The sequence below is a fragment of the Sinocyclocheilus grahami genome, unplaced genomic scaffold, assembly GCF_001515645.1.
Source record: "Sinocyclocheilus grahami isolate Dianchi unplaced genomic scaffold, SAMN03320097.WGS_v1.1 scaffold1063.1, whole genome shotgun sequence".
Lineage (NCBI taxonomy): Eukaryota > Metazoa > Chordata > Actinopteri > Cypriniformes > Cyprinidae > Sinocyclocheilus > Sinocyclocheilus grahami.
The window spans coordinates 188,942-213,095 of record NW_015506242.1 but is presented as its reverse complement, the minus strand read 5'-3'; the positions used below and the strand labels follow the sequence as shown (position 1 = coordinate 213,095).

Genomic DNA, 24,154 nt, shown 5'->3' with positions numbered 1-24,154 from the left:
AGTGTGCGGCTGTGTGTGTGAAACGCCAGGAAGAGCTGAACAGTCCATCGCCTCAAGCACTTGTTTGAAGTCAGAGTCTAGCTGAGGCCTGCAGAAGGAATAAATCAATGCAGCCACAGTAATAAATTATTTCCTTCATGCAGTCCAAGTCGGAGGCTGAGATAAAAGAAGCCCACATGCTGGGCATCTAACAGCCGGGAGCCGCTCTGCCGTCATTGGAGTGCTGCAGCAGCACTTGTGCGTGTGCAAATGCAAAACGTATGGGGAACTGCATTTCCTTCCGCTAAACGCTCTTTTGCTCTGCCAAAGCTCACATGTAAAATAATAAAGATGAGCACTGGAGTCATCAAGAACTTGGCAGAATTACTAATCTGGCCTCCTCTTTGGTGCTTGCAGATACACAAACTAGGAAAATGTAAAATCAATTTTTTTAAAACATTATATTTTCTTTAAAATATGTGAGTTTCTGGGTGGCTCCCAGGGCAGAGGCTATGGGCTGAGCAATAAACAATATCATATCAAGATCTTGATAAAATATTTGTGGTAACAAATAATTTTAAAGACTAATTCTCACTATTAATTAGTTGCTTATCGGTATGCATATTACTAGCATATTGGGTGTTCATTAATACTTCTAAAGTACATATTTATGCCTTCTTCTGCATGAGCATATTTTAGATTCCTTAATCCACCCAATACCTAAACTTAGCAACTACCTTACTAACCATTAATAAGCAGCAAATTAGGAGTTAATTGAGGCAATGTCACGAATCCTGTGCCTGCCCTTCCGTTCGCTCACCACCAGAGATCACCCGCTCATTACGATGGACTCCTGCACCACACTACTATTGCACTTCACACCGGACTACATTTCCCATCATCCATTGCACTGATTACACACACAGCTGCAACCAATCAAACACCCTACATAAGCCATGGACTTCCTCTTCCTCACTGCAGAGTATTGTTTGCGCATATCGCTACGTAAGTTACGGTTACGGAGCCCTTTTCCTAGTCAAGTATTTGTTCCTAGTTCTAGTCTAGTCTTGTCTCATTGTGTTATCTGATTGCCTGATTCTCTGCCTGCCTTGGATTTCTTATGCCTTGTCGTTTGGACTCCCCTTTACTGAACTATCGCCTGTTTGTGGATTACCCGTTTGCCTTGCCCTCTGGATTACGTTCGCCGATCGAAGACCCTCGCCTGCCCTAGGAAAACTCTTTGCCTTGCCTGTGATGTACCTGTGTTGTTATCTGACCCTTGCCCGTTTTTTGACCACGCCTTTGTAATAAAGCGTTGCACATGGATCCGCAGGTCTCATGTTCTGATTACTCCGTATCAGGCAAAAGTCGTTGTTAATAGTTAGTTTATATTGAGAACTGGACTACTTAAAATAAAGTGTGACCATTATTACTATTATTGTTATTTATTTATTTTATTCATGTGCCATTGTAATATTTAATCTAAAATATCTGCTTTCCCTCCCCTCGCTATCTTTGATGATGTGAGGACTTTAGCAGCCTGAGATCACAGCAACAGAAAACAACACTGATCTAATGATACAATCAATTCCTGGTGGACAAAATCAAGTACTGTCCTACATTTTTTTTCCCATTTGAGAATCTGTTTTACTCAAAATAGGTCACAATAAAGAAAAAAGATGCAGATGTAAAAGGTTTCTCATTGAAAGCAATGGTTAACTGGCTGCGTTGCAATAAAGACACCAGAGGATGCTTTTGGCATCAGTATAGTTACACGCATTTCCTATGAACAAACGACCATATTTGACACCTTGGGAGCAGTGTTGGGGGTAACGCATTACCAGTAATGTGAGTTATGTAATCAGATTACTTTTTTCCCAAGTAACTACTAACATAATGCATTACTTTCGAATTTACAATGACATATCTGAGTTACACAGTTTACTTTGTTTTCCCATTTATTCTTGACACATCTCCTGTCCCCATGTTGAGAGAACTTGGGAGTGAGAGGTGCAAAGGCAGATACACTTCCTTTAGCCCGAGGCTTATTATTTCACTTTTGGTGTGAAATGGCCTTTACAGTTGCCAAAAATATAACTTTTGGGCTTTTTGTTATTACATAAGCAAGCCAAGTTCAGGTGAAAAAAATAACACAGAAGTAAAGTCATGCATTACTTTCCATAAAGATTAACTAAATAACACAATTAGTTACTTTTTAAATGGAGTAATTCAATATTGTAATGCATTACTTTTAAAAGTAACTTTTCCCAACACCGCTTGAGAGTGAGAATGGGTTGGTACTTTACAACCTTACTTGTAAATGTTCTTAAACTACCTTCATTAAGCAACCTCGTGGAAAGGCACTATACAAATGAAACTACTTCTTCTTCTTCTACATCCCAATTTAAGTAAGAACTTACTGTACTAAGGTTGGTACAGTGCTACCCTATTCCATATATTTGACTTGAGAAAAACAGTGGCGTAGTGCAAACCCACTGGGGCCCCCGAGAACCATGAGTCTGTGGCCTCCGGTAAATCATGTTCATGGAGGACTGGCAAATAACCTGTTAATGATGCATATATGCACCAATTTTTGATCAGAGTGTGATTGTAAATAATATTTTGCCAAGGTAAGATTATTAGTACATAATAACTTAAAGTGGTCATGAAATGCATTTTTAAAAATATATTATAATGCTTCTTGACATGCACTTATAATCTTACAGTTTTTTTTCATCAAAAATGTCCATAATTTAGATATAAATGCTAATTTTCTACTCTGATTTTAGCCTCTGATTTGAATGTTCAGTTGGAGGGGCGTGTCTGCTGTGAAGCGTTAATGGGAACGCCCACTGCTGTGATTGGCTGATATCTTTGCATATGAAATGAGCACTACATGTGAAACTCTCTGGAAAACCTTTCTTGCGTTTTTACTATAACAGATAGACTCATGCTGCTCCAGCAATTATAAAGACAACCATCTTTGATGGCTTAATCACAATATATAGAACAGATGGTTTTTTAAGCTACTGACAGGAACAGTATGAAATTGATCGTTTAATCACTGTCTTGATTCACTAATGCAGAAACAGCAGTAAACCATTTTGGGACAAAGCACATCTGTACATGAGTCCTTACATACTACATCCATATTAATGTCTTATTCTGCATGATCATAATTTATATCCCTTAATCCACCCCATACCTAAACTAACAACTACCTTACTAAGTATTGATTAGCAATCAACAAATTAGGAGTTTATTGAGACAAAAGCCATAGTTAATAGTTAGTTAATAGTGAGAATTGGACCATAAAATAAAATGTGACCTTCATAAGATGTTTTTCGAGGTTTGTCCCGATTTTAAATCCAGGAGTTTCAGAAGGATAGAAAAGAATAATTCATATTTTAAAATGGGGAGTTAGTTTTGAGTTCTGAAACTAGTAGTGTTTTTACTGTAGCATAACCTCTCAAATTTGTAAATATCAAGAATATTTTGATTCACGACCCCTTTAACCTCTGGCGCTTTGTGTGACTTCAGTAGACTTGGAAACAGTGCACAAGTCATTTGAACTAGTTTGTGTCTGTTTTTGGAGCTGGAAAGAGCTGCATTTAAATCTGTTTGCACATACAGGTTTGAAGCAAGCAATGACAGCACTTCATATTTGAGAAAGCTATTCTTTTTCAATTCAATCTGAATGGCTTTTCATTTTATGTACTGTAAGCATGCAATTAGAGATACTGAATAACCTCTCTGTCAATGTGCATCTGATCATTTAGTAAAGTAGCAGCACGTGTCTCCTCAACGAGACATATGATTTGAGGAATCGTTCTTGAACGAATCAAGCCCGCCAAAGAGGCTGCAAAAATTTGCATTTATCAAACCTTTTGCCAGCCTCTGAAACCCCTTAAGGTTTGGGAGAATTCCCAGACACACATTTACATCTCCTCCTCCTCCTCCTCCTCCTCCACACAAATGAGATCTTTACAGAGACTGCGGTGGCTCAGACTCTTCCGGATGATTCACATTGTGGCACGCATTACAGAACGCATGGCTGATTTTATTCTGGATGACAGCTGGCTCTTCCCATTGGGCCACAATGGATGCAGGACAGGACAAGACAACATCGGTAATGACAGCGGCGGCTTGTGTCCATCTGTTATGAGGAGAAAAGGGCATTAAAACTTAAAGCCTTTTCAAGACACATGGTAATTAATTAAACATGTGCGACTGGCATCCTTAGTTACCACGGAAACCATCCAGGTGCAATTAGTCACAAAAGCTAATTTGGGTCAACAACAACTTCAAAAAACAAGAACTTCACGCGCCTGCCTGAGCGAATACAAATGTGCTTTACTCTACGAATATTTCCTAAAGCAGCAAAAAGCAAGACAAACGTGCGCCTCAAACCCAGTCTGTGTTTCATGCATCTGGAGTGTAATCAGCTTTATTCACAAACATAAACAGCTTACGGTCCCTTGTGTAAAAGAATTTAAAGTGCACTCGTAGTACTTTTTATTTATTTATTTATTTTTTTTTACAAATTGTACTCGCAAATAATTAAAGGCCACTTAAGTGACTTAAAGACTGTTTCATGATTATGTTTGACGTTATTACAAAGTGCACAAATTAAACATTTTATTCTAAATTTGTCATGCTTTAAAGTGCACTTAGTTTGATGCGTTTAACTAACATACTAACGCACATGTAAAGTATTTGATTATTTTAATTATAATTTGAACTCTAGTGTCTTGTTTTATATTACATTTAAAGTTATGATATTTTAAATGTGCTAATTTGCAACTTAATCATTTCAAATGTGTAATTACAAATATATTTAAATACATGACATACAAGTTTAATTAGAAATTGTCATGAAAGTATATTTTAGTTTAGTATAAATGCTTGTCAATACATTCAGCAGTACACTTTAACCATATTTCAAAGACAATAGAAGTAAACATGGAATTACATACAGTATAAAGATGCACTTAAGTCCTACTTAAGTGGGGTTAAAGTGCAATTAATTTAATTCATTTTTCATTTTATTGCAATCAGCATGCAGCATGCAATTAAGTGTATTCTTATATTTTTTAAAAGTATATTATGCTAAAGTGATGCAATAAAGTGTACTTTTTCACAAGGGTTATCAAGACAGTATTTTGAGGCCTCATAGATGTACTCTTAATGCAAAGATAGGCAAAAACATTATGCAGTCTTCTAATACACCTCATTTAAGCAGCATCACTTTTAAGAAAGCAATCCTAGAATGCACTCTGTACAATTTTCATGCAAAACTAAAAAACTAGTCACAATAAAATGTCAGCTATTTATGCTCATGTTAATAAAAATGGACTATTTGACACAATATTTGCACTTAATTGGCATATATTAATGGACATTATTAGAAAACTTTATCAGCTAAGCTAACATGAAACTCCACTGGAATCACAAATCTAGTTTTTGTGTGGAAACTGGAGCGGCTGCTTCATTTCAAATGAGTCACTTATGTGGCTAGCAAGATAGCAAGTGAGGTGCTGACAGCAGAGCTAGTGTCTCTGTTCGACATGTTTAATTAACTCCTTGTCTGATTCAGTAATTTAGCCCCTAGTGAGACCTGTGACCCCCTCTGATATGCAAAAACCTTGCCTGACCGGCCAGAATGAGCCACGCAGCTCGGTCAGATGGGACAGACAGAGAGACTCGCTAACCTTCAGCGCCGCTGTCAGGCACAGGAGCCCTGCTCTCAGCGGGACCTTTTTCTCAAGCAATTACACCCGTTCATTCATTCCTGCACCCAGCTGCTCTTTATCTCTGCCTCTTTGGCAGTGAGACTCTTTGTCGGTGATCATTGATCGTCTATCTCGGCCGGTCAGGCTTCAGCTGGTTAGTTTCAGCAGGTAGCGGTGATTATTTTTTGGAGGCTCTTATATTTGTCCTGTCTGGGGTGTCACAGCTCAGGATAGTCTCTAGTGAAGGGTTTGGTGTCTCATTTCTTGGTTCCCATGCAGACTCTGGATTAATGCTGACAGCGCAGCTAAACGTCTTTATAATTCCACCGTTAATGGGAGCCATGAAACCAGACTGATGCTCCAGTCACAGTGAAATGCTCGCTCTTTCTCACATCCCCCTCCTGCCCTTGTGAAAAAGAAGTGTGCTTAGTTTTATAGAATGTGCACTTGTAGTGTACTTCAAATCTTAAAAGTACAGATATGATATAAATGAAATCAAAGGCAGCTTAAGTGTACTTTAAAAAAGTACATTTTTATCACTATGTTTCTTAACACATTTGGTCATGTTTTAAAGAAATACACTTACAGTATTTGGATGTGTTGACTAACATACTAATACACATGTTAAGATTATTATAGTATCGGTCACACTGTAGTTTGGGGATTATTTTTCTAACTATTAACTTACTATTACACGACTTTTGCCTCAGTAGTTGTTAGTTTAGGTTTGGGGTAGGGTTAAGGGATCTAAATTATGCTCATGCCGAATAATACATTAATATGTGCTTTATAAGTACTAATAACCAGCCAATATGCTAGTGATATGTATGCTAATACGCAGCTAGTTAATAGTGAGAGTTGGTCCCTAAACTAAAGTGTTACCATTTTAACTGTAGTGTGTTATTTGATATTATATTTAAAGGTAATATAATTTAAATGCACTAGATTGCAACTTCATAAATACAAATTTATTTAAATATGACATACAAATAGAAATGACACTAAAGTAAAGATAAAAATGCTTGTCAGCAAATTCGGCAGCACACTTTAGTAATATTTCAAAGACAACAGAAGTAATTATGAAATTACATATAAAGATGTACTGAAGTGGGTCAAAAAGCATTCTTAAGTTCAGCTTGCTGCATTTAATATACAAATTTAAACTTTAATACATTATCATTTAATTATAAATAATATGAAATTAAGTGTCTGAAAACGTAACCTTCAATTCACACTTTAGTATATTCTTTTAAATGATATTATTTCTGTAATAAGCCCTTTTTCTAAAAGCTGTATTTCACCAAAAAAAACCACAAGATCTGGCTTTACTTGAAATAATGACGAAGTGAAGAAAATGCAAAATGCATAACCAAACAGTTGACGGTATTGACTTCCATAGTGTGTGTTTTCTTCTTTTTCTTTTTCATACTATGGAAGTCAATGGGGACCAACAACTTGAAGGTGAGTAAATGATAACAGATTTTTCATTTTTTGATGAACTTTCTCTTTAAGCTATATTTTTTAGCAAGCAACATAATACAGAATAATACAGAATTCTGTGGTAACACTTTAGATTAGGGAACACTATTCACTATTAACTAGTTGCTTATTAGCATGCATATTACTAGCATATTGGCTGTTTATTAGTACTTATAAAACACATATTAATGTCTTATTCTGCATGAGCATATTTTAGATCCCTTATTCCGACTCCATACCTAAACTTAACAACTATTTTACTAACTATTAATAAGCAGCAAATTAGGAGTTTATTGAGGGAAAACATAGTGAATGTGTTCCCTAATCTAAAGTTTCACCAATTCGGTGACAATCAACAGCTCATGAATGTGCATATGTTTCCTCTCCAGCTCACAGACAGTGTGAATGTGTGTGAAGCACATAACAAAGCATGAAAATGATTTTGTTAGACAAAGAACTATAGGAAACACATCTTTCCCACAAGACTGAAATGTGCAGAACAAACAGAGGAGCGTGGAGTGGGATCTCCTCAGAGATGTTTGTTTGTATGAAACACCTCAGTCAGTCAATTTCAGCAGTGATCCTTCCCCCCTTGTTCCAGTTGACATCCTCCAAAATCCCACTGCAGCAACACGCTTAACCTTGGGAAGGGCTTGACCAGTGCAATGTTTTATTACACCGACACTCGTACAACACTGGCCAGCTGGACACAAAAGCAAAAGGACTGTATAATGACAACAAGCAGTCCTCTAAAACCCATCATTAGCAAGGTTAACGACTGGCGCTGGTTAATGGAGCTGTGTTTTTTGCCCCAGTAGCTGAATCTTAAAGTAAGGGTCACACGGCACCTCTAATGCTTTGATTGATCTCCTAGTGGAATGGATGGATAATTTTAGTCACAGTTGTTCATTCAGGGAACTGGGACTGTGAATTGCATTGGCAATTCCTGAAACGAATGAAATGAGGGCATTTGCTTTATGCGGCGTGGGACGATGGATGATACGAGATAATCTCGGCTTGCCATCTCATCTCTCTTTTTCAGCCAAAAGCACTCATCTCTCATCACCGGGCCATGATTAGCGTTCATTGGCCCAAAGGATCAGGTGTTCGCTTCGCTGCAAATGTGCAAAACGCTTCAGAGAGAGACGTAATGGTGCTTGGCAGACAAAAAAATCAGCAGATTTTTTTTTCTGCAGATTTGCCACATGGTGAGAGAGACTGTTGGACTCACGGAAGGCTGTGTAGAGCTCCTGAAGGGTCAGGTGACCATCGTTGTTGTAATCATCGTAACGCAGGAGGTCTTGCATGGTGCACTCCAATAAGATATTTTCCAAATGCTCCTTTATGGATATCTGTAAAAGAACAGGAAGAATTCAATTAAGTTACAGTGCTGAGTAGTAACTGATTACATGTAATCTGGATTACGTAATCAGATTCCAAAAATGAAGTACTCGTAATTATAGTATATTACATTTTAAAATGCTAATAAAAAGATTACAGTTACTTTTTATGAATTACATGATTATATATTCACACAATGGCAGTACATTTTTCATAATTTATTGATTCTCCCTAATTCGTAATTTTTGCTTTTAAATTTTCTTTTCTAAAAATGCTTGCTTAGTGTGCTGTGCTCGTATTAGTGTTCTCGGTGCCCGGTGGCTGCTTCCAGTGAGCCCAGCCCATACAAGCTCTCTCCAAGACGGGAGTCCTCGGAACCAGACCATCCCCGGTCGTTTTGTGTTTCATTGAGTTTCATCCAGTTCTGTGTCATCGTACGACAGACTGCCTTGTTTTGTGTCTTCAATAAAGAGACTGATTCTAACGGACTGCCTTTGCACGTGGATCCTTTACAGCACCCCTGACAGCTACTGTGTTTCATTTAGCTTGAACTAAATGTTGTGCAAATAAACATGCAATCCATGCTTCTGAATTTGGGCAGAAAAAAGCACCTCTCAAGCTTTAAGACCATGTATAAAACAAATAATTATGCAAGTTACTGATAACTGTTGATTCTGGAAGTCAGGAAAAATAAATATTTCAGAGCTGGAATACTTTGCGCATATAATGTCATTGCTGTTTTCATGTTTATTAATGTTTGTTCATATAGTGCAGGGATTCGCAAACATTTTTGTTAACTAAACCCCTTAAAATAAAATATTTACTTGAAATATCTCTGAGGAACACTGTAAAAAATTACCGTGAATTTAACAGTAAAATACTGTAAAAATGCTACAGTAAAAACCTGTTAAATGGTTAACGGTAAATTCCCCTACTATATACGGTGAAAAACTGTATTGGACATTACATGTAAATTAACAGTAGTATACAGTTTTTGGAAGTGAAAAAGACCGTATAATTTACAGTGAATAACACAGTGAAATCCCTGCGTTACATTTCAAATTTGATGTTGTTTTGTTGAAATAACTATGTTTCGTCTTAGTTTTTTCTCATCAGTTTTGTATATTAGGGTTGTATGTTACACCTAATGTTGTTAAATTAATGTTTATTGCATTATTTCAGTTTCATGTGTGTTACCGTGATGGTGTTTAGTGTTTGTGTGAACGACCTTCTTTATATGTTTTTATTTAAAAGCTGCTTGTGATGGGCTTTTGTTCATGTGACTTTCTCATCACCACCTGCATTTGGTGATTATCAGTGTACAAAACAGATTTTAGTACTTTATTAGGTTGGTATATTAACATTATATCAGTTAATGAAATTAAGGTCTTTAACTGTAAATTTAAGTTGAAACAGTAAAACCTAAAATGTTGCTACCGTATTTTTTACGATAAAATTCCGGCAACCACAGCTGCCGTTTTGTTACCGTAAATTTTACGGAATTTTTTTAACAGTGAAGTTAATATTCCAATAATTTAACAATTCGCTTGTTTACAGTTCTCTGATGTCAGTTAATGTTAGTCACATTGACATGCAGGTAAACAAATAAAATATTTATATTTTTAGTGTTCAAGTGTTTAAATTAGTTTTATTTTACATTTGTATGATTCAATTAATTGTTAGTTTTATTTCATCTCACAAACCCACTGCAGTTCTTACATTAAGCACAGCTTGGGAAACCCCGGTGTAATGTAATGTTTAATGCATTTTATGATGTTGATATCAAAAATGGAATGTGTTTTCTTTCTCTTCGCTTTTTTTGTTTGATAAAGTTTGATAGAAATAAGTAATCTAAAAGTAATCTAAAAAGTAGTCATAATACAAATGAGTACCTAGATTACAGTTTTCAACATGTAATCTGTAATCAGTAATGGACAACAATCTACCCAGCACTGGTTACATAACATTATTTACAGGTATGATTAAACTCTTGTCTCATACCACGACATTTCTGTTCTTGATGCAGATTGGTTGACACACGTGTTAAAGGAAGAGTGCACCCTAAAATGAAAGACCTGTCAGTATTAGTTCATCCTCATATCATTCTGAACCAGTGTGCTGTCCAGATTTCAATAATGCCATTTTAACCCAATTCAGCAGAACCTGAATTGGGTTAAACATGAGCTTCAGTGGAGGGGAGGATAATGAAAACAGTGCTACTTTCAGTCTCCCATACTCTTAATTATCTATATTGAAAAAGAAATCAGAGGATTTTTGTATTAATATACTGTAATATTGCAACAGTGTTCATTTTCTTCCCTTGTGAAAAAGTAGTACATATTAGCATACTTTTATTAAGAGTCCTTATTACAGATAAAACCCTAATTTAAAAAACAGTTCATACTACTTAAGGAACAGTTCACCCGAAAATGTTAATTTTGCAGAAAATTTACTCACCCTTAGGCCACGAGATGTAGAACACCTTAATGATTGATTTGTTTCTTACAAACACCCAGATTTTGTATTCTTAAGACATTAATTTATGAACTGGAGTGGTGTGGATTATTGTGATGTTTTTATCAGCTGTTTGGACTCTCATTCTGACGGCACCCATTCACTGCAGAGCATCCATTGCTGAGACACTGATGCAATGCTACATTTCTCCAAATCTAATGAAGAAACAAACTCATCTACATCTTGAATGGCCCGAGGATGAGCACATTTTCATTTTTTCATTTAATTTTTTGATGAACTACTCCCATGAACATGTATGAACTGACTGAAATGTTTCTGAAAACTTAATTGCATGTTATTTAAATTTAAATTAAAAAGTATAACAGTTTAAATGTATGTTTATTAAAGTATATTAAATGCAATTAGTTGAATTTAAGAGTTTTCTTTTAACAAGCATTAATGGCAGAACTGAAATATACTTTAATGTCATTTCTATTGTGTATGTCATGTATTTTAATATGTTTTTAATTAAACATTTGAAATTATGAAGTGGCAATTCAGTACACTTAATATATTTGTATTGAAACTTGTAACTTGTAACTTGTAATATGTAATATTAATATGTAATATTAACTTGTAATATGTATTATCAAATAACACACTTCAGTTAAAATTATAATCAAATACTTTACATGTGCTTTAGTATGTTAGTCAACACATCAAAACAAGAGTACTTTAAAGTATGACAAAAGATGATTAAAACGTAATGATAAAAAATAAATAAAAGAAAATGAAAATGTAAATATTAGCACTGTATTTTTAAGTGTACTATAAAATAATTGTATTTTTAATACTTTATATTTTAAAATATAGTATTATCACACTTTATTTTGTTTCTTTTTTATAAGTGTGCAGTGTGAACAACAAACCAAATCTGAAATTTTTTTGTGAGCCCCTCGACATTTTTACATAGGGTCTGTAAAAAAAAAAAAAATTCTCTGAAATATTTCCTAATATTCAACATGATATTCAGGATAATGTGCATTCTGGCAGTCATTATAGCAAAGCAGAGTAAAGTGAAATGACCAGCTGAAAGTACGCTATTCCTTGCTTATTTTGCTCCATATCTTCTTGAACTGCAATGTCATGGGTCCCCTCACCTCTGCCAGCTCCTCACTGCTCAGACGGCCGTCCTGGTTTCTGTCTATATACTTGAACATTGTGTCCACCAGGATCTTCCTCTGGTCCATGGCATTTGCTTGCCCGTCCGTGGAGGTCCTGGGTTGCATGTCCAGCAGCATGCTTTTCAGCTTGTTGTACTCCGCCATGGTGCACGAGTTGCCTGTAAAGCCACACCAGAGGAATTTAATTAGTTGGATATAACCAAAGGCAATGAGGAGCCCATTTGCATTTATGCATGGATGCTTGTTTGCGATTTGCATTTTTGGACAGTCGTTCAGCGCAGGGGTCCCAATTAATTCCCTGTCATCCTGCGATTTACACTGAAAGACAAAAGGTAAACATTCTCATTTAGACACTTTAGCTGTATCACAGCTTCTTTCTGCGGTGAAGGATTAGCAAGCATGTTTTAAACTGTCACATTAATTCCCATGTGGCTCCGCAGCACTTATGTCTATAAAAGACGGTGGGGAAAATTAGAACCATGATTAATCAAGTGTGGTAGATTCCTTACTGGCAATAAAATTATGCAAACACAGCCCCACCCGCTGAGCCGTTCTTTAAGACCCCTCGAGTGGGAGGAAGATTGTTTCTTGTATCCGGCATGGAGGCAGCGCAGAAGTGTATAAAAAGCGCTGCTCGACTGATGAGAGGAGGAAATATAGTATGAATAAGTCATTAGGTGACACTCCTCTACGTGACGGATCAGAGCCTTCCACCGAGAGGAGTCTCACTACATCTAATGAAGAAAACAACAGTCAACAGTAACTGGCGCTGACCCCCACAGTAGAACTGAATAATCTCAAACATACATCAGGATGACAAGGCTGCGGTGTGCTTCATTGACTACATGCACACAGTAAAGTTTCAGGAGTGACCCCGCATTTAAATACAGGAGTGAATCCCTTAAATTACAGTTTCATGTGACTGACAGCATTGCGTTTGGTATCCGCTATTTTTGACCAAAGTAATATTACAGCGCCCGAAGACTCGTTATATTCAGCGATTTTAACTAAACCACCGTCGACACAGTTGGCATGTTTTTGTTTATGTTTGGAAGGTTGCGCTGCAGAGCGTGCTTTTGAAAGGGTTGCCATGTCCATTTATTATTATTAAGCATCTTTGGGCTTGGCTCACAAAACGATCCATTTTATGGAGTCAATAAAGTAGGCAGGTGCAGGTCGTGATATTTTAGCATGTGGTTTATTTTCAAGGATTTGAGTTTATTATGGGCTTGTTCTTATTTGCTGTTTTTTATAGCAAGATCTGACAACACTAATGAGTTGAATGTATCTTGTTCCCTGTGATTTCTTGTACTGCGCATACAGAAGAGACACATATCTGTGATACATGTTTAAATACGTCATTATCAGTTCGCTTCAGTACACAATAAGTAGAATTTCTGCAAATGTGGTTGTCACTACCTGCATTTTTCAGGAGTCAATTCGGTTGCAGGATGTGGTTGCCACTACCATAAATGACCAAACTGTGTGTGTAAGAACAGGATTAAGCACTAATAGGTGAAAAGACAGCCAAATTTAGTTGCAGTGTCTGCAGAATCACACGCACCACCTTGCTGAACTGAAATGAAAATTCACAATTTGAATTTAATTTCTGTTGAGAATAGAAAACAGGATGCAACACTGTAATGCAAATTTGAATTTAAGGAAGAATTATAATATAATTAAATTCCATAAGTCATACAGTAGCTCACTGATGTATAGTAGTGTAATTAATTAATTTCACCCTTTATGTTCAGTATGAATTACCTATGCACACAACACAACTCATTATCATAAACATCTAATGATGTTAACTTTTATTTTATGGATCATAATGAACTAATAAAACTAATGGACTAATGAAATTCCTCTTCAGTTGTGTGATTGTGTTGAATTTCTGTATACTGCATTTAGTTGGCTAAACGTCTCTGTTACATATGCAACCCTCATTCCCTGAAGGAGGGAACGGAGATCACTGACTCGCTGGCTGTCTCAGTGATCTGCCGTAAAACAGTGATTCTGTCCTAATTCCCTTACATATTATTGGTGGAGTTCCCTTTAAAATCTTAAATGATTCCCTTTGAGCTAAATTGACCTGTTTCCCTTACAGAGATGTTACGTCGATAGTGATGTATGGGTTTCCCTTTGGAACCCCAATCACCTCTGAATAGTAAAAAAACAGGCCAATGAACACTGGCGAGTTGAATTTGCATGCCCAGCCTCTCCTCCGTACACACAGCATGCATCCACTCATTCAGGTCTGTGCTGAGGAGCCGAGACTGCTTCCCGGCCATTCAGCGGTGTAGCCCGGGGTTTTTTGCAAGAGGCTCGTAACGTCTCTGTTCCCTCCTTCAGGGAAAGAGGGTTACATACGTAACCGAGACGTATGGGGTCCCTATGGAAAACGCCGCAACCACTGAACTATGTTACGAGTTTTGGTGATGCAGTCTGGCACCCCACATCGTAACCTACCCAGCACAATTGCAACATATCGCAATCTTGTCTCATATCGCTTTCTCAAGCATTGTTAGAATTAATAAAAAAGTTGACGAGTAACACAGTTTCATTTACTCGCCAACGCTGATTTTTACTCCAGTTTGGCGCTTAATTTTAGGCCCTGCATGACTTTAAATGTGTGACTAATTCTCTTATCTCATAAAGCATTTTCATTTCATGGTTACACACTAAAATATCTGTAGATATTTGTTATTGAAACTACATCAGCTATAGTCATATTAGACCTTATTCTCTGTCATTATGGGGGAAATTATTCTATTATGGCATTTAAAGAAGTTTTCCTGCAGCAGACATTTGTACAGTACATAACCTCAATGTCAATCCTGTCTGCTAACATGACATCAAGGTCATCTCCATACACAAACCTGCTCTTTTTACCCACAATCCCGCCCTGATCAATCACTGACGACTCTGACAGGAAGGTGTTCCGTTTGGTACTTTTCAAACATGGTAATGAAGTACATCTATCACTCGAGTGCTAAGAGAAAGGTCAGTGTTGAAACGTACAAATTGTTATGACATGCCATAAATCTGAGTTAATCCTCAAATATCTCTTTTTTTTTCTTACGCAGGTCTCTTATCGAATTGCTCCTCTTCTTTTTCACTTTCACACACACACGCACACACACACAAACACGCACACACACACACACATACACACACACACACACACACACACACACACACACACACAAATATCTACCATGAAGCACATTTCAGAGAGAGCAATCATATTGGTTCATGACTTACATCGCATTGCAATATTGGATAAAAATGTGTGTTTGTTTGAATGTATGAATGTTCATGAATGTATAAACTCACCTAAATTTTAAGGTTAAACAGCACAGTCAAATCACAAGGCTGAGCAGACGCTACAATGGCATCTTGACAGAGATCCAGTTTGAAACATTGAACCTCTGGAAATTCAGTGCTCTATTAGGTTCAGTCAGATCCGTTTCTCTTCATCTCTGTCCTGTTGTTACCCAGCGGCCTTTAGACCATCCAGAACGAGAGATCGCAAGCTTGTCTGATTTCTCTGGAGCTTTAGAAGCCGCGTCATCTGACCTTTAACTCATTTTTGTTTACACCTCTTTTCTACCAAGAAAGAAAAGTTCATTGGCATGTAGCGTGACTAATGAAGACTTGATAGGAATGTAAAGATATGTTATCTGATCAAACAGCAGATTTCACAGTGCGGTCAGTGTTTGAGAGTGTTTGAGCAGCCGTACGGGATGCCCGTGAAGCCATGCTGTGATGAATAACTGCAGTGATGTTCAATACATCCACGACTATGAATGCATGGACATGCATTATCAATCAGTTGGTGAATACATTGAACAAAATCTACATAAACCCAATTCATACTCATAAAGAAGCTCACTTATGATTATGTAAATTCACTGATTCAAACATATGACAAGCCATTTGACAATTAATTCTTAAAACACATCTATTTTCAAGTACTTATTTCTTAGCTATTCTATTACTTACTAGTATTTATAAATTAGCTACTAGTGCCATTTCCTTTTTAAACTTCAACTTTTAGTACTTATTTCTTTGCTACTGTCATAGTTATGTTCCGATCATGGACTTTTAGTTTGTTTTCTTCCCTCATGTTTCACTTGACCTAGTTTCTGTCATCCTTTGATTGGTTCATTTAGTTCACCTGTGTTAGTTAATTATCCTCATTTGGTCTGTGTATTTAAGTTCTTCTGTTTCTCCTTTAGTTGGTCCGGTGTTGATGTTGTTTTGCTGTGTGTTCCCTTTGCCTTCATGGATTATCATCTTCATGGATTCTATTAAACTCTTGTGTAGATGACCTTCATCTTCGTGTGCCTTTCCTCTACACGTAGCGTTACAGCTACTAGTATCTATTCTATTAGGTCCTTATCATGTAAGGACAAAATAATAATGTGCTGTCGTTACCTTGCGGAGCTATTACTACCTGATCAGCCCTTAATGACTTTCATTGCTGCAACCCAATGTAGTCAGGCTGATTCAGTCACATTAAAATCATATTTTTGACTTGAATAAAACCAGTTCATTTATGAAGCACTTTCTGAAGTCAGCTGACAATCGTTTTCTTTACAGTGCTGGCAGTGTCTCTGCAGTCTGTACGGCAACATGATCAAAAAGCTGAGAGCACTGCATGAAACCTAGTTAAAATGAATGCTCTTGAAGTTAGAAAAGGAACTCTTCCGAAGCAGGAGTGTTATGTATCCGCTTAGCTCAGCATATTAGAGAATCTGGCTTTTGACAGTCAGACAGTCAGTTTCTGTACATTTATAAGGTTATAAGCAATACGGCTAATCTCTGTGGATAAATGTCACAAGCGGCATATATTTAGGTCTCAACTATGGTTTTTATTATCCTGTCCTGTCAGGCATCGCATTTAAGATCAAAACACAGTATCTGCGACTTCAAATGTGCAAAGTATGTAATAAATACGACATACAAATGGTCATTTATCCTCTACACCTGAGCAACGCATGCTATACTGCAATACTAACACCAAGGTGTTTCTCAGGCATTACACAACTGGACAATAACCAAATAAATCCCCCCAAACACAGAGGTAGACTCACCTGGCAGTTTCCTGACCCCAGATCTGTCACCTGACAAAGGGTTTGCAGGAGGAAACAATTGCACGGCTGTCAAACACTAAATGGATTAAGAGCAACAGCAGCGCAGGACTTGATTACATTCACAGCATCAGTGTGTGCTGCTGCAGGACACTGTATGTGCACTTCAGCGCTTCTAGGGCTCAATCAAGAGCACTCAGCCTTTAGCTTTTGGAGGCTTCTGGGTTTTAAATGGACCATCAGCAGCTGCTGGACACATCGGCTCATTCTGTGCACAAGAAACCATCCAAATCCTCAATCATAATGCAAAGCTGATTTCACCAGCCGAAATATGAGAGAGTGGGGCAAGGTGTCCTTGTGAAGACGAACTACACTTTAGCATACTTTTGAAAAGACTACTTACACTTTATAAGAATATATTTAAATGTGAAAAGAATGTTTTCAGATACAGTAACATTTTTATTGAATGCAATTTGTTGAACTAAGAGTGTTTTTTCTGACTCACTTACAGTACATCTTTATATTATGTTTTTTTTTCTAATTACTTTTATTGTCAATTGACATATGGTTAAAGTGTATTGCCAAAATTGCTAAGATATACTTTAATGTTTTATATATTAACATTTTAGTACATTTACTACATCATATTAACTTTAAATGTAATATCAAATAACACACTACAGAACAAAAAATATTAAAACAATGATTTAAAATGTACTTAGTGTTTATTTTGACATGATTACAAAGTGCACTTTTTAAAAAAGTGTGTTAAGAAACAGTAATGAAAATGTATTCTTTTATTTCCTTAATTTTATATTATCTGCAAGTGCAGTTTACAAAAAATATACTTTTAACAATTGTTGTTCACTACAAGTCCACATCCGATACAATTAGACACACATATGTGTAAATATGAAAATCACTGCAATTCAGTAATGTGTCTGTGTATAATAGTATAACAATTGCATGTATATTAATGTATATTATATGTGTATATTAGTATAGAAATTACTATTACTGTACAGTCGAAACAGAAGCTCATCATAAGACTCTTAAAGCATTTTGAAGTAATATTTCACCCCAAAATGAAAATTTGCTGTTAATTTACTCACCCTCAGGCCATGCAAGATCTAGGTGACTTTTTTTTCTATAAAGAAGTTATAGAAAGTTTTTTTTTTATCTTAAACCGTGATCCTTCGTGATTTATAAAATGCAAATCAGTAGCTACTGGCATTTTTTCAGTAAAAAAAAAACAAAACCCATATCAAGGAACAAAAACTGAATCCTCATGACTCTTATGAAGCAAAATGAATGGTCGGTGCAATAAACTAAGCATTATTTACAGCATTATTACCTGTAATCCAGAGCCTCAGGCAAACGCTAAAGAGTGATTTTCAGTTGTTTTTAGTGAACTAAATGAACAGTTCACCAAATCGGACTGAATCGTCTGAATCAGTTTATGTCTCGAGCAGCACAGATCTACAAGTTACTCAATCAAAACTTACTTTCAGACGCCTGACAGTCACTGTGACTGGAAACGAGCCGAAATATCTGCGTATCTGATCCTATGATGAATGAACTCATTCAGCGCTCCAGTTCCTCCAACAGACACTGAACTGAGGAAACAGTTCGACTCGGACCGAAGACCGTTGAGCCGCTGATATGAGCACGCGTGAACCGAACACTTGAAGGAAGGGGCCAAATGAATGTTTTTATGGCTTCTCATGATGTATGTAAACTGCTTAAAGAACCAGTTTGCAGAAAATAATAGTTTCGTGATCGTTGCGCTTCATAAGACCTCAATATATCTTCAGGAGCCACTGGTATTCATTTTTCCAGAGGCTTCTAGACTGATGAACGGCTCCAGACTCCTTCAGGTAAACAGGGTGAGTGAGCAGAACTAATGAACGATTTAATTAATAAATCAGCATTCACACGCAGATGATGCTCTCAACAATTGAGTCTCATTCATTACTGTATCTGGGTCAAACTTGTCCCTTGGTGTTGGACAAATCCTCACAGACATGTCATTACAAGTGCAGTTATGAATTAGCGCAATAGAAGAGATTTGAAGCTAAACAGGTTATTTGCCTGACAGAGCACAACATTTTAGCAATTTAAAGTCAACAGCTTTCACAACCCATTTTATTTCCTCTAGACACTGTGAAAAGTGGTAACCTTCAGGTTTTGTCTTAGCTGTTCCTACATGATTTAACCCATAAAATTTGTTTTGTTATAAATTGATGTATAGAGGTTGGTTCAGTGATATTAAGTAACATTTTTGACTTGAATAAAACCAGTTAGATATTACTATTTTTAATGTGTTATGTGATGTATTTCTGAGTGAAACTGTAGGGGATTCGTTCTTCTCCTGAAACAGGTTTTTTGACCGAAACGTGGAGAATTTAGACAGAGTTGAGGAATGTTACTTTTAAAAGTAATGCATTACAATATTGTGTTACTCCCTAAAAAGTAATTAACTTTGTTACTTAGTTAATTTTTATAGAAAGTAACGTTACGTTATTTTTGCGTTACTTTTTCTCATCTGCTTGTTTGTTTTAATATAAAAAAGCGAGGCGTTCCCCATAGCGACCCCTAGAGGACGCAGTGTCTCGTTCCCTACTCAGGGAACCATGGTTACATAAGTAACCCGAGACGTTTTTGGCAAATGTAAAAGCCCTTTCACATACCATTTACTTTGTTTAAACGTTCTGTCTAATAATTTAATAGTCAGAACTGTTAAACAGAGATTGTAAAATAATGTAGATAGAGATTGGGAGCCTCGTGCACGCGTTTTCATCGCTGTCAAAATAAAAGTCATCATATCATCAAAAGTCAACATATCTTCCAAACAGAACAAATAAAATACAATGGTGTATGGGGAGGGCAGAAAAACTATGTCAAACACTCAACAATATTTCACAGTCACCCTATAACCATCTTTAAGCCATTTCAACCCAATGATTCCATTTTGCTCTGTCAGGTGAACATTATAACGCTGAGAGACCCTCCTTTAGCTGTGTCTCGTCAGATGAGATGACATGTTTTAAATTATCCACTGAGTTGGTTTTCTATCCTCCGAGCCTGTCGCCTTTCGAGCTGTAAACTCAGGATGAGGTCTGAATGTATGCATTGTGCAAATATTATGCCTATACCTCCATTTTCTGTCTTTTTTTAGCTTCTTCCCCTCCTTCAATTAATATCATGCCGCAAAGCGTGCTCCGTCACCTAGAGAGACAGAGGGGGGAAATGTGCTTTGACAGATAATATGAACACATGTTTCCCCTGGAGCCAGCTTCATCTCCCACAATCCTCATCATCAGTCGGCTGGCTAATCTGAACACAACGAGGGAAGTTGGGCTCCATTGACTGAACTCTTAATTAAAACCCAGACAAACGTATCTCATTCTCAACACTTCCATTAGGCTGGAATGAAAGAAGCTGAGCAAAGACACACACGTGCCCTTAGAAAGCAAAATTACAGATAGCTGCTAAAGGACTTCGCTATACTGCCATTGTTGAGCTATAAAACTAGACAAAAGAGCCAAGGAAGTCAAGCTTTACTGGGACGGGATTGGTTTTGAAAACACAAGTCTGTAAGTAATCGTTACTGCAGATATCATTCATGTTTATTATAATTTTGAGCGGGATAAGCGACGTCCTTATATTTCAACTATGCAAGGTCCCCAAACCACCAGGGGGCCCTCATGCTCTCAACGACACTCTCATAGCAAAATACGGCAGAAAATTATACCACAGCACCAGGAAAAGAGATACGTAATATATGCGTACATCTTCCCTCCGTGTAATGCCTAATAAAGCAGTGTTTATAAGTGCAGCGCTGCTTTGTTTACAGAAGTTACCTGGAAACAGCTCTATTTCTGCTGTTCCAGAAGCGCCACCTGCTGTCAGACTGTGAATATGTGTTCTCATTCAGCCTGTCTGCCATTTTTGTTCAGACCAATGCAAAACTTAGACTACATTTCTGTTGTAAATCTTCAAATCTTTTGTTCTAAAACAAACTAATGTGCATTCTAAAAATCTCAGCACTTCAGATAATAAGGTAGCCTTAGAATTGCTAATGAAGCCGATAAAATGCCTATAATTCATCATTTTGACTAATCTTTTTCTAAAAATGATTTAAAGGCTAAAATGCATTTTATAAAGAATCTTTTTTTGTCAGCATGTAGTAGCCTATATGCTTGTAGATAACATGTTATGTCACCCAACCAATATTTTGTTTGTTTGTTTTTTAAATCTGGCCATAATTTTTTATGTTATTATTTGAATGTTTATGCAAACAAAAAGTGCTGCTAATTTGTTGTTTGTGTACTTTTTGAATATTTCCAGCACACTTTAACAATACTGTGATAATATTGATAACCGTGATCATTTTGGTCACAATAATTGTGTATATTTTCATACTGTTTCATCTCTAGTTCTGAATAGCTCATGTCAGTGATTCAATAAACATGATCTATTACAACATTTAGTCTAAAGCCTTGCTTAGGGCCCATAAAAGACTAGAACTGGCACAGTGACATTTATACACTGGAAAGGAACCAAAACTCAACTTATAAGAGACAATATTAGTATACTAATCTACTTTAAGTACCCAAACCGGCTATTTACATGAGTTTATGGCTTACATGAGCTTAATTATTCAGTGGCAATCCTTCATTGCAGATTAAAACAATGAAATGATGTGTTCAATGTGTGCTTAGCAGTTTATTCTTCATGAAAAACAACAACAATCCTTTCTTTTTCTTTAATAGCAAATGAGATGCATTTTAAAAATGATCTGGTTTAATGACTATTAAATAAATTGTATTGGACTTTCTTGTAACACCTATGTTTGACATCTTTTTTAATATAAAAAGAAATGCTTTAAGAAAAAAAATATATGCTAAAATATGAAATACCTAAGGAATTCAATCTGACTTCATAATGTGCACTGTTTAAAATGTATGTACCCAGAATTGAGCAAATATTGGAAAAATGTGCATTACATTTAATCTGAAGGAAATGTCAGTGAACTGGAATTTTTGCCTTGATAATATATATATATATATATGAAGAGTTAATTTGCAAAAACAGATATGATTTCAAAAATCATGTTTTTTCATTGTGCATTCCAATTAATCTCAATCAAACTGCAGTTGGGTTATTTTGATTAGGTTAAAAAATAACTAAAAAGTACATCTAACTAGCACAATAAAACTCAATAAAACATGCTAACATAATAAAAAACATGATTTTTTTGAAAAAATATGTTTTTTGAAAATTGTTAAAAACGGAGTTACCTGTTTTTGCAAATAAACTCTTCATATACATATCAGGAACTTCTAATGCAGATGTTTAGGAAATATTCAGTCTCCTGCACTGAACATTTTTTTCCACCTGTATAAGTCGTGAATGAACAAAAGCATAGTGGCATCACAGCACTGAACATATATACAGGGGATTATTCTGTCTTGCTAAAACCGAAATATTCGTGGTCTCAGACTACCCAGCACTTCATCACAACTTCTCTATACTGCTAGGTTCGTCAACCATAACTGCTTCCAGGACAGCCAGGAACATTGGAGTTGTGATTGATGATCAGTTAAGCTTCACAGACCATATTGCTACAACGGCCCGGTCCTGCAGATTTGCCTTATACAACATTAGGAAGATTAGACCCTTCCTGTCAGAGCAGGCCACACAACTCCTTGTCCAAGCTTTTGTTCTCTCCAGACTGGACTATTGTAATGCTCTCTTGGCGGGCCTTCCGGCATGTACTATCAAGCCTTTGCAACTGACCCAGAATGCTGCTGCGAGAGTGGTCTTGAATGAGCTGAAGAAAGCCCACATCACATCTCTCTTCATCAGCTTGCACTGGCTGCCAATAGCCGCTTGCATAGAATTCAAGGTGTCTGATGTTTGCCTACAAGACAACCACTGGCTCTTCACCGATATACCTAAACTCACTAGTTCAGACTTATGTGCCCTCCAGAAGCTTGCGTTCTGCAACAATGCCTCGTGGTGCCATGCCAAAGAGGCACAAAATTACTCTCACTGACCTTTTCCTGGACTGTTCCCAGCTGGTGGAACAACTTGCCTATCTCAATTCCAGCAGCTGAGTCTTTAGCCATTTTCAAAAAACCTCTAAAGACACATCTCTTTTTCATCAGCACCTGACCAATTAATACTAGCACTTAACTATTCTATTCATTTTTTTCTAATTTATAAAAAAAAAACTTGCTATGTACACTGTGATAGACTAACTGAGACCTGTCACATCGCTTATACTGTTGCTCTCTTGTTGGTCTGATTGCTTCTATTGTGCTTTGTCAAGTCACCTTTATTTATATAGCGCTTTTAACAATACAGATTGTGTCAAAGCAACTGTACAGTATTTAGTAATTAGGAAAATAGTGTGTCAATAATGCAAAATGACAATAGTAAACATTCAATTTTCAGTTAAAGGCAGTTCATCATGGAATTCAGTGATGCCATCATCCAGCTCAGTTCAGCTTTGGATAAAAGCGTAAATGGAATATAAATGTATTATTGAATCAGATTAAAGTGCTTTCAGTCTGACTGAGCTATCAGTCAGATTATTAGCGGATTATTAGGATGCATGTAAACATGTTATTTCTATTAAAGCTCAGAGAGCTGCAGGAACATACATACACACTCATAGACCTTCCTAAAGTGAGATGTCACAGTGAAGGAGCAAATGAAATGGTAGAACAAAAATACAGATGTCAAACTTAGTTTCTTCTGATTTTCACAAGTTTCCTGCGGCCTTGGATTTCTCGACAGGCTGCCAATTGCTTCACCACAGTCGGTCTCACAGGACTGCTGTTTTCATTCAATTATTCCAAAGGGAACTTATTACATGAAA

The 24,154-nt window shown here is 36.6% G+C and overlaps 1 protein-coding gene across 1 annotated transcript; it reads right to left on the bottom strand.

The window, feature by feature from the left end:
- Positions 1 to 4,001: 4,001 nt before the first annotated feature.
- On the bottom strand, positions 4,002 to 23,399 carry LOC107566246 (follistatin-related protein 5-like). The gene is made up of 5 exons (XM_016251635.1): positions 23,328 to 23,399; positions 23,068 to 23,191; positions 12,146 to 12,327; positions 8,422 to 8,542; positions 4,002 to 4,135 (listed from the first exon to the last, which is right to left on the bottom strand). The coding sequence occupies exons 1-5, from the start codon at positions 23,397 to 23,399 to the stop codon at positions 4,002 to 4,004; spliced, it is 633 nt and encodes a 210-aa protein (XP_016107121.1).
- Positions 23,400 to 24,154: the final 755 nt, after the last annotated feature.

What these genes read in the sequence shown, in the direction of transcription:
- LOC107566246 (XM_016251635.1), bottom strand. Translation starts at nt 23,399, where the DNA reads ATGGCTAAAGACTCAGCTGCTGGAATTGAGATAGGCAAGTTGTTCCAC. An exon ending in TGGGAACAGTCCAGGAAAAG is followed by an intron (nt 23,192 to 23,327) that starts GTCAGTGAGAGT and finishes GTTGTCTTGTAG; the next exon opens with GCAAACATCAGACACCTTGA. An exon ending in GCAGTGAGGAGCTGGCAGAG is followed by an intron (nt 8,543 to 12,145) that starts GTGAGGGGACCC and finishes GTTCTTTTACAG; the next exon opens with ATATCCATAAAGGAGCATTT.